This window comes from Nerophis ophidion, linkage group LG14 (assembly GCF_033978795.1).
Source record: "Nerophis ophidion isolate RoL-2023_Sa linkage group LG14, RoL_Noph_v1.0, whole genome shotgun sequence".
Taxonomy (NCBI): Eukaryota; Metazoa; Chordata; class Actinopteri; order Syngnathiformes; family Syngnathidae; genus Nerophis; species Nerophis ophidion.
In genome coordinates, this window is record NC_084624.1 from 7031614 (window position 1) to 7043778 (window position 12165).

At 43.5% G+C, this 12165-nt stretch overlaps 1 protein-coding gene across 1 annotated transcript in view; it reads left to right on the top strand.

Annotated features, from left to right (window-relative positions):
* LOC133568038 (segment polarity protein dishevelled homolog DVL-3-like) overlaps positions 1 to 12165 on the top strand; it is a 38758-nt gene that overhangs the window by 21569 nt on the left and 5024 nt on the right. Inside the window, exons 9-11 of the mRNA XM_061919745.1 lie at positions 6566 to 6697; positions 6781 to 6948; positions 7021 to 7224. Coding sequence (XP_061775729.1) covers positions 6566 to 6697; positions 6781 to 6948; positions 7021 to 7224 — 504 coding nt within the window. The remainder of the gene's footprint in view (positions 1 to 6565; positions 6698 to 6780; positions 6949 to 7020; positions 7225 to 12165) is intronic.

Below are 12165 nucleotides of genomic sequence, written 5' to 3' on the forward strand. Positions count from 1 at the left end.
ATAGTGGCTCCAACACAGCCGCGAGAGTTCAGTTCAAGCGGATCCAAGACAGCAGCGAGAGGTCCCGTCCACAGGAAACCATCTCAAGCGGATCAGCAGCGTAGAGATGTCCCCAACCGATACAGGCGAGCGGTCCATCCTGGGTCCCGACGAGTGGTCCATCCTGGGTCTCGACTCTGGACAGCCAGTACTTCATCCAGGGTCATCGGACCGGACCCCCTCCACAAGGGAGGGGGGGACATAGGAGAAAGAAAAGAAGCGGCAGATCAACTGCCCCAAAACAAGAGGATATCAAAAAAGGAGCTTATTGACTACAGCAGGGTAGAGAACCTATGGCTCTAGAGCCAGATGTGGCTCTTTTGATGACTGCACCTGGCTCTCAGATAAATATTAGCTGACGTTGGCTTAACACGATAAGTAATGAATAATTCCGGCAGTGTCAAAAATACGTTCGAAATATAAGACGTTCTCATGCATTTTAATCCATCCATCCGGTTTCTACCGCACCTGTTCAAGAAGTCGCATTAATGGTAAGAAGTATTTAATTTTTTTGTGGTTAGTTTCAGAATAACAATGTTATTAAAATGAATACGATACTTATTATACTCTAAAAATGTTGTTGTTACTTAAAAGTGCACGCATTTAGTTGTATTCAGTCTTAAAAAAATATATTGTATGGCTCTCACGAAATACTTTTTAAAATATTTGGCTTATATGGCTCTCTCAGCCAAAAAGGTTCCCGACTACTGGGTCAGACTACAATGGCGGACTCGCGCAAAACACTTTAGGTATGGATAATTGGTGGACGTCACAGGTTGTGTAAATTCCAACAGCTCGTTTGAGGAAGTATGAAGAATTGTTTTTATAAATATCTGCCCAATGTCCCCATTGTTTGATAGCAAATTTTAGGGATTTATGCACATCCCTAATGGACATAAACAGTACCAATAGGACAGTAGTCTTGTTTTAAAAAGGTATTTGGACGCAAATGCAATTTTATTGTCAGAATGTCGGATAGGAACTTGTATTTATGTTTTACTTTACGCACATCATTTATTTGCTCAAATTTGGTAACTGAATAATCTAAAGAACCCCTGTGGAGTATTTTGGATTGAATTTGTCGTTGAGCATCCCAGTCGGAGCCTGTTGACTCGACTCTGTGCTGACTTATGCATTGAGCTGATCACTGACCGTGTAACAAGTCATGCCGCCTTGCAGATAACCATTCCAGGTTAAAGTAAAGCAGCATATAAGCTCAAATGGAGTTGCGAGGGCTGGCGATATGGGCTTTTATTAATATCTCGATATTTTTAGACCATGTCACGATACACCATATATATCTCCATATTTTGCCTTAGCCTTGAATGAACACTTGATGCATATAATCACAGCAGTATGATGATTCCATGTGTCTACATTAAAACATTCTTCTTCATACTGCATTAATATATGCTACTTTTAAACTTTCATGCAGAGAGGGAAATCACAACTAAAAGTGTATTTATCAAACAGTTATTAAGCAGTGGCACAAACATTCCTTTCATTTCCAAAACAGAAAGTGCAAGATTGTCAGAGACATTTTAAAACAAGCTATGAGTGCACTTTTGTGCATGATGTCACTAAGATGACATACCAAAACAACACTGAATTAAAGTGCACTTTTTGTACAGAACGCCACTACAATAGTTAAAAAGAAATAAAGTGCTTTTTTGTGCATGATGTCACACAAGATATTTCATCCATCCATCCATCCATTTTCTACCGCTAATTCCCTTTCGGGGTCGCGGGGGGCGCTGGCGCCTATCTCAGCTACAATCGGGCGGAATCCAGGGTACACCCTAGACAAGTCGCCACCTCATCGCAGGGCCAACACAGATAGACAGACAACATTCACACTCATATTCACACACTAGGGACCAATTTAGTGTTGCCAATCAACCTATCCCCAGGTGCATGTCTTTGGAGGTGGGGGGGTCTATCCCCAGGTGCATGTCTTTGGAGGTGGGAAGAAGCCGGAGTACCCGGAGGGAACCCACGCATTCACGGGGAGAACATGCAAACTCCACACAGAAAGATCCCGAGCCTAGATTTGAACCCAGGACTGCAGGAACTTCGTATTGTGAGGCAGACGCACTAACCCCTCTGCCACCGTGAAGCCCCAAGATATTTCAATAACTGTCAAATAAAAATGAGCTGCATAGTAGGAAATCAAATAGTGTATGTCTTTCGCTATGTGGTAGGTTCCTGCGGACGTTATCCCCTCCTGTTGTTGACTATTTTTTTCATAGCGTGTTGATGTGAAAATGTTTACTTGGGCATTTTGTTGGGTGGCTCCGGCCGAGATGTTGACATGCGGAGTTTCAAGCACCTTTTGTTCTCTAGCGGGTGGCTTTTCAAATGATGCTACAAATTAGCAGTAATCTTACTTTTTCTAGCAACGCTTTTGCCGCATACTTGACATATTACGGTTGTCTGTTCAACGTCTTGCAGCTTGAAGCCAAACGACCGCCATACGATGTTTTTCTTGGGAATTAATTCTTCCTTCATTTCTTACTAGATTCGCACCATCTCTCGTATTACCACTCGCACCGCTCCACTTGCATCACAGCTAACGTTACCCATTCTGCTACTTGTCTGCTCCGCGAGGGTGTATACGTATGTGACGTATGTAAGAATGTGCGCTTGTTTTACATCTCTGTGAGAAGGAGAAACAAGAAGGAGTGAGAAAAGCCTGAAGTGTAAAGCCCGCAGCTAAAAGCAAATGCGTGAGAACCTATACTCCAATATCACGATGTAGTCGTTTTCTATATCGCGATATATCGAGTGTATTCGATATATCGCCCAGCCAAAAGTTTAGACACAACGTCTCATTCAATGTATTTTCTTTTTTTCCATGACTATTTATTTACACTGTAGATTGTCACTGAAGGCATCCAAACTATGAATAAACACATGTGGAGTTATGTACTTAACTAAAAATGCTGAAATAACCGAAAACATGGTTTGTATTCCCGTTTCTTTCAAAATAGCCACCCTTTGCTCTGAGTACTGCTTTGCACACTCTTAGTATTCTCTCCATGAGCTTCAAGAGGTAGTCACCTGAAATGGTTTTCCAGAGGCGTTTTGATTGATTGATTAAAACTTTTATTAGTAGATTGCACAGTACAGTACATATTCCGTACAATTGACCACAAAATGGTAACACTCCAATAAGTTTTTCAACTTGTTTAAGTCGGGGTCCACGTTAATTAATTCATGGTAATGCAACTCATGTTAAGCACTTGTTGGCCCCTTTGCCTAATCAGAGCAAAGGGCAGCTATTTTGAAGAAACTACATGGTGGCAGAGGGGTTGGTGCGTCAGCCTCACAATACGAAGGTCCTGCAGTCCTGGGTTCAATCCCAGGCTCGGGATCTTTCTGTGTGGAGTTTGCATGTTCTCCCCGTGAATGCGTGGGTTCCCTCCGGGTACTCCGGCTTCCTCCCACTTCCAAAGACATGCACCTGGGGATAGGTTGATTGGCAACACTAAATTGGCCCTCAATCAATCAATCAATGTTTATTTATATAGCCCCAAATCACAAATGTCTCAAAGGACTGCACAAATCATTACGACTACAACATCCTCGGAAGAACCCACAAAAGGGCAAGGAAAACTCACACCCAGTGGGCAGGGAGAATTCACATCCAGTGGGACGCCAGTGACAATGCTGACTATGAGAAACCTTGGAGAGGACCTCAGATGTGGGCAACCCCCGCCCTCTAGGGGACCGAAAGCAATGGATGTCGAGCGGGTCCAACATGATACTGTGAAAGTTCAATCCATAGTGGCTCCAACACAGCCGCGAGAGTTCAGTTCAAAGCGGATCCAAGACAGCAGCGAGAGTCCCGTCCACAGGAGACCATCTCAAGCGGAGGCGGGTCAGCAGCGTAGAGATGTCCCCAACCGATACAGGCGAGCGGTCCATCCTGGGTCTCGACTCTGGACAGCCAGTACTTCATCCATGGTTATCGGACCGGACCCCCTCCACAAGGGAGGGGGGGACATAGGAGAAAGAAAAGAAGCGGCAGATCAACTGGTCTAAAAAGGAGGTCTAGTTAAAGGCTAGAGTATACAGATGAGTTTTAAGGTGAGACTTAAATGCTTCTACTGAGGTAGCATCTCGAACTGTTACCAGGAGGGCATTCCAGAGTACTGGAGCCCGAACGGAAAACGCTATATAGCCCGCAGACTTTTTTTGGGCTCTAGGAATCACTAATAAGCCGGAGTCTTTTGAACGCAGATTTGTGAATGGGACTGTGAATGTTGTCTGTCTATCTGTGTTGGCCCTGCGATGAGGTGGCGACTTGTCCAGGGTATACACTGCCTTCCGCCCGATTGTAGCTGAGATAGGCGCCAGCGCCCCCAAAAAGGTTTTCCACAAATATGCATTTTCTGCCATTTTTGTGTTTTGTCGGGAGTCTTGATGATGTTTTGAGACATCTCCTACAACTACAGCACCAGTATTGTGCTGCTGAAGCAAATCCGTGTTTTTGAATTTTTGCATAAGGGTCCCCCCTTACAAAATTTTAGCAAAAAAAAGTTTTCCCAAAATATGCATTTTCTGCCATTTTTGTGTTTTGTCGGGAGTCTTGATGATGTTCTGAGACATCTCCTACAACTACAGCACCAGTATTGTGCTGCTGAAGCAAATCCGTGTTTTTGAATTTTTGCATAAGGGTCCCTCCCCCCTTACAAAATTTTAGCAAAAAAAAGTTTTCCAAAAATATGCATTTTCTGCCATTTTTGTGTTTTGTCGGGAGTCTTGATGATGTTCTGAGACATCTCCTACAACTACAGCACCGGTATTGTGCTGCTGAAGCAAATCCGTGTTTTTGAATTTTTGCATAAGGGTCCCCCCCTTACAAAATTTTAGCAAAAAAAAGTTTTCCAAAAATATGCATTTTCTGCCATTTTTGTGTTTTGTCGGGAGTCTTGATGATGTTCTGAGACATCTCCTACAACTACAGCACCGGTATTGTGCTGCTGAAGCAAATCCGTGTTTTTGAATTTTTGCATAAGGGTCCCCCCCTTACAAAATTTTAGCAAAAAAAAGTTTTCCAAAAATATGCATTTTCTGCCATTTTTGTGTTTTGTCGGGAGTCTTGATGATGTTCTGAGACATCTCCTACAACTACAGCACCGGTATTGTGCTGCTGAAGCAAATCCGTGTTTTTGAATTTTTGCATAAGGGTCCCCCCCTTACAAAATTTTAGCAAAAAAAAGTTTTCCAAAAATACGCATTTTCTGCCATTTTTGTGTTTTGTCGGGAGTCTTGATGATGTTCTGAGACATCTCCTACAACTACAGCACCAGTATTGTGCTGCTGAAGCAAATCCGTGTTTTTGAATTTTTGCATAAGGGTCCCCCCTTACAAAATTTTAGCAAAAAAAAAGTTTTCCAAAAATATGCATTTTCTGCCATTTTTGTGTTTTGTCGGGAGTCTTGATGATGTTCTGAGACATCTCCTACAACTACAGCACCGGTATTGTGCTGCTGAAGCAAATCCGTGTTTTTGAATTTTTGCATAAGGGTCCCCCCTTACAAAATTTTAGCAAAAAAAAAGTTTTCCAAAAATATGCATTTTCTGCCATTTTTGTGTTTTGTCGGGAGTCTTGATGATGTTCTGAGACATCTCCTACAACTACAGCACCGGTATTGTGCTGCTGAAGCAAATCCGTGTTTTTGAATTTTTGCATAAGGGTCCCCCCTTACAAAATTTTAGCAAAAAAAAGTTTTCCAAAAATATGCATTTTCTGCCATTTTTGTGTTTTGTCGGGAGTCTTGATGATGTTATGAGACATCTCCTACAACTACAGCACCGGTATTGTGCTGCTGAAGCAAATCCGTTTTTTTAAATTTTTGCATAAGGGTCCCCAAAAATGTGATTTTACTGCCATTTTCGGGTTTTGTCGGTAGTCCTGATGACGTTTTGAGACATCTCCTACAACTACAGCTATAAATGATAAATGGGTTGTACTAGTATAGCGCTTTTCTACCTTCAAGGTACTCAAAGCGCTTTGACACTACTTCCACATTCACACACACATTCACACACTGATGGAGGGAGCTGCCATGCAAGGCGCCAACCAGCACCCATCAGGAGCAAGGGTGAAGTGTCTTGCTCAGGACACAACGGACGTGACGAGGTTGGTAGTAGGTGGGATTTGAACCAGGGACCCTCGGGTTACGCACGGCCACTTTTCCACTGCGCCACGCATTAGCAACTATAAGCGGTAGAAAATGGATGGATGGGTAGAATATAAAACATGTTTTCAGTTATTTCACCTGTTTTTTTTTTGTGAAGTGTTCATTCATTGTTTTGATGTGACAATCTACAGTGTAAAATAGTCATGAAAATAAAGAAAACGCATTGAATGAGAAGGTGTGTCCAAACTTTTGGCCTGAACTGGAAATGATAAATGCAATATTTTTTTTGTAATTAATCACATGAGTAAAATGGTTATTTTTAACATCCTTTAAAAAAAAAAAACAGTCCAACTTTGTGTCCCTCTGCGTCCTCCCAGGATTCGATGACTTCCACCTCTCCATCCACACCGACATGGCAACAGTTGCTAAGGCCATGGCCTGCCCTGAGTCAGGCCTGGAAGTGCGAGACCGGATGTGGCTCAAGATCACTATCGCAAACGCCTTTATTGGTACGACCGCGAGAGCAAGCCTCAGCCTGGACGAACCATTGGGAAAAAAACGAAAATAACCACTGTTTTATGTCTGTTGTCAGGTTCTGATGTGGTGGACTGGCTCTTCCACCACGTGGAAGGCTTCACAGATCGCAGAGAAGCCCGTAAATACGCCAGCAACTTGTTGAAGGCCGGCTACATCCGACACACCGTCAACAAGATCACCTTCTCTGAGCAGTGCTACTACGTATTTGGAGACCTGTGTGGCAGTGAGTGGGATGTTCAGCTCACTCTTAACGACGAGTACTCCAACTGTTAACGTTTACACCCCGCCCCCTCAGATATGACCCACCTGTCTCTCCATGACCACGACGGTTCAAGTGGGGGCGCCTCGGATCAAGACACCCTCCCCCCTCTGCCGCACCCCGGGGCAGCTCCGTGGCCGATGCCCCTGCCCTACCAGTTCCCCATCCCTCACCCGTACGACCTGCCGCAGCCCTTCCACGGCGGGCCGGCCGCTGGCAGTGGAGGAAGCCAGCACAGCGGTGAGTGAGCACGCAGGCTGTCACTGCTAAAAGTCAGTGTTCAAAAACAAATATCAAAATGAGGGGTATTTTATATCATATGTTGGTTTCACATTTGAAGTTTAATTGCTGCAAAATATTTGAGTTTCACCTGTATGTGCATACACTTCACTTGTTATCATATAGCTTGGAGTAGCCAGCATACAGCTTTTCTACAAGTTTTTACTATCCTGAAAATAACTCAACACAAGGTGATTGTTGTGTAAAGAGCTGGCAACAATGGTAAGTACATCCTACAGTGAACATCAATCAATCAATATTTACTTATATAGCCCTAAATCACTAGTGTCTCAAAGGGCTGCACAAACCACCACGACATCCTCGGTAGGCCCACATAAGGGCAAGGAAAACTCACACCCAGTGGGACATCGGTGACAATAATGACCTAGTGGGACGTCGGTGACAATGATGACTATGAGAACCTTAGAGAGGAGGAAAGCAATGGATGTCGAGCGGGTCTAACATGATACTGTGAAAGTTCAATCCACAATGGATCCAACACAGTCGCGAGAGTCCAGTCCAAAGCGGATCCAACACAGCAGCGAGAGTCCCGTTCACAGCGGAGCCAGCAGGAAACCATCCCAAGCGGAGGCGGATCAGCAGCGCAGAGATGTCCCCAGCCGATACACAGGCAAGCAGTACATGGCCGAACTCCACATGTTACCTTAACGTAGTCCGAGGTCACATTGTTATGGGAGACACACTGCATCCTATCAGTAAGATAAGAGTTAAACCAAGACAGGGCTAAGTCTGACATACCAATTCGTGTTTTGATACGTTCTAATAAAATATTATGATCGACGGTATCGAAAGCAGCGCTAAGATCGAAGAGCAGCAACATAGATGACGCATCAGAATCCATCGTTAGCAATAGATCATTAGTCATTTTTGCGAGGGCTGTCTCCGTGGAGTGATTTGCCCTGAAACCGGATTGAAAGGTTTCACATAGATTGTTAGACGCTAAGTGTTCATTTAACTGCTCCGCAACAATTTTTTCAAGGATTTTTGAAATAAAGGGAAGGTGAGACACCGGTCGGTAGTTTACCATGAGGTCAGGATCAAGGTTAGGTCTTTTAAGAAGAGGATGAATAACCGCTTTTTTGAATGCTAGGGGAACAGTGCCCGAGGAGAGTGATAAGTTTATAATATTTAGCACTGATGGACCTAATAATACAAAGAGCTCCTTGATCAGTTTCCCAGGAAGAGGGTCAAGTAAACATGTTGTCTGTTTTATTCCATTTACACGTTGTAACAATTCCTCTAATGTTATTTCCTCAAAACGAGAGAAACTATTTTGGAGGGCAGTATCCGCCGTATATACAATCGTGTCAGTGTTAATAGAACCCCGTTGTAGCTGGGACGCATTGTCTTTAATCTCCTTTCTAATGACTTCAATTTTCTTACTAAAGAATTGCATAAAGTCATCAGCTGAGTGGGTTGAGCTACTGGAAGGGGTCCCTTGTTGGGTTAGCGATGCTACCGTACTAAACAAAAATTTAGGATCGTTTTTATTACGGTGGATGAGATTTGAGTAATATTTAGCTTTAGCTAAGGTAAGCATGCGTTTATAAGTTATTAAACCATCACTCCATGCTTGATGGTGCACCTCAAGTTTAGTCGTGCGCCATTTGCGTTCCAGCTTTCTACATAATAATTTCTGAGCTCTAGTTTCTTCTGTAAACCACGGGGTGCGCTTTTTTGGAGCCTTTTTTAACTTTAGCGGTGCTATGTTATCAATGGTTTCGCGCAGGGCGTCGTTAAAGTTGTTAGTGAGGTTATCAATAGAGCCCACATACTTTGGGAATGGTGCCATTACCGAGGGCAGTAGGTCAGCAAGAGTTGTTGTGGCTGTATTAATGTTGCGGCTGCTATAGCAGTTATTATTATTATTAGTTTGACGAACATGCGTCTGAACCTCGAATTTTATAAGGTAATGATCGGACAATACTTTAGTATACTTTAGTATACCCTAACATGTCCAAATTGTAACTCCCTTAATCCTCTTGGGCATGGAATCACCGCAGTATAGTCCCCTGCATGATAACTAGGGATGTCCCGATACAACTTTTCCACTTCCAGCAGCGCAGAGATGTCCCCAGCCGATACACAGGCAAGCAGTACATGGCCACCGGATCGGACCGGGCCCCCTCCACAAGGGAGAGTGGGACATAGAAGAAAAAGAAAAGAAACGGCAGATCAACTGGTCTAAAAAGGGAGTCTATTTAAAGGCTAGAGCAATGGCTCCCAAACTTTTGCAGGCTGGCGCCCCCCTTGGCTCCCCAGTGAATTCCTAGCGCCCCCCCCCCCACAGACACATATGGGAACTTTATTCTGGAACAAAAAAATAAAACCATGTAAAATACAGCATTTTATCGCATTTCATAAATAGGCCTACTTAAAGACAAAAATGACAACATTGAAGGTATGAAAAGCAATTTACCCTCTCACGTATTAATTTTCTTCCATTTACTCACAGAAAATGGTGGCGGACGTGATCTAAGGCACGCCACCCTCGCCACCCACACAATGACACACGCGCGAACACGCATATATGCACACACACACACACATGCACACACAGGTACAAAGTCATATACATTCGTAACAATATATATCAGTGAATGCACCGCCCTAACCAGCTCAACACAACACAACACGGCGCGTTCTGGCGAGTCCCCAATTTCATGTTGACTTGAACTCAAGATGATGTTGACCGCCAGAATGCGGTTTTTATTATAAGATAAAATTCTGAACATTACAAGCTTGAAATTACAAACCTGAGCTTTTGCTTTTGTAGTCTATGCTGTCGGATCTGACTGGGCCAGAGCGGCATGTGGTAACCGGACCCTGATGCGTCGTCCACTGACTCGTCCTGCTGCACGTGTTGTGTACAAATCGTCAAACAAACGTTCGAACTTCTGACTTCGACTTCGGACTGCCGCCCCCCTACCGCCCCCTTCTTCCTCACCGCCCCCCCAGATCTTCCACTTTGGGAACTACTGGGCTAGAGTATACAAATGAGTTTTAAGCTGAGACTTAAATGCTTCTACTGAGGTAGCATCTCGAACTGTTACCGGGAGGGCATTCCAGAGTACTGGAGCCCGAACGGAAAACGCTCTATAGCCCGCAGACTTTTTTTGGGCTTTGGGAATCACTAATAAGCCTTTGAACGCAGATTTCTTGCCACTGGGTGTGAGTTTTCCTTGCCCTTATGTGGACCTACCAAGGATGTCGTAGTGGTTTGTGCAGCCCTTTGAGACACTAGTGATTTAGGGCTATATAAGCAAACATTGATTGATTGATTGACTTCCGATACGATACCGATATTGTAGCCTTGAGTATTTGCCGATACCGATATCAATACGATACGATATAGGCACGAATCATACATATATTTATTCCTTATTTTGTTTTGTATTATGTTCGAAAAGGCTTGATAAAGTGATGTTACTGTTACTGATGTTGTAGTGTTAAAACAGAAAACAATAGTCAGCAAGAGTAGGTATAAGAAAAACTGACCCATTTATTATTAACCAATTGTTTACATAAAGGGCTTGACGGTGGCAGAGGGGTTAGTGCGTCTGCCTCACAATACGAAGTTCCTGCAGTCCTGGGTTCAAATCCAGGCTCGGGATCTTTCTGTGTGGAGTTTGCATGTTCTCCCCGTGAATGCGTGGGTTCCCTCCGGGTACTCCGGCTTCCTCCCACTTCCAAAGACATGCACCTGGGGATAGGTTGATTGGCAACACTAAATTGGCCCTAGTGTGTGAATGTGAGTGTGAATGTTGTCTGTCTATCTGTGTTGGCCCTGCGATGAGGTGGCGACTTGTCCAGGGTGTACCCTGCCTTCCGCCCGATTGTAGCTGAGATAGGCGCCAGCGCCCCCCGCGACCCCAAAAGGGAATAAGCGGTAGAAGATGGATGGATGGTTACATTAATTTTAACCTTCAACATAAGAGTATTACCTCAACAAATCCAATAAAAACAAAATGTTATATTTAAAGTGCAAAATAACCACTAATACCAACATAATTATACAATTGAAAAGAATAAATTAGAAATAAATTAAAAGACCCTGAAAAATAACCTAAATAAATCCAATAAAAAAAACTAAAGACTTTTTAAAGTGCAAACAATTCAAGTTCACTTCAGTTATTTTTTTACTGTCAGCATATGTTGGAAACAACTGTGGGCAGGGACAAAAACCACAAAAACAACACAATATTGTCCACTGTCCAACTGCTCTAAATTAAGAGTTCACAGCTCCAGTTTCACTGACTGACTATGCCCAAAACAATGTAGTAATTACTCTGTCTTCACTGAAGAATAGTGTAAACACAATAAACATATCACTCTAATAACAAGAGCATAAAGCAAATAATAATCAGTCAGTGCTGACTACCCTTACTACTCCTCCTCCTCCTTCTCCACTTTCTGCAGTCCGAGCATAATGTGGAGATTTTTTTTTTAAGAAGATAAGCATTTCGGCATGCTGTGAGTTAAAATACTTCCACACAGCCGACATCACTACACTTTGCTGAGCGCACGCGTTGTCGTTGTGATCACGTGGGCTGTGCGTGCTGGATCAGAGACGCTCTTCTTCCACGGCCGCCACCAACGTTAATTAAGGGGCATTGCCGCGACCTACTGTGTTGGAGTGTGATCAAACCAGTCACCTATTATAGAAGTGCTGCAGCGGCAAATGGACAGCTTATATCGGAGCGCTTATATCTGAGTTTTTAGATTCAGTCCGATAAAATCCGATATTCCCTTTTTTGGCTAATATCGGACCGATTTCCGATATCAATATCGGATCGGGACATCCCTAATGATACCATCAAATAGCTCATGGATGTTAGACAACTTGCACTCCCTCCACCTTCCTTCAGCTTGAAAAAGTAA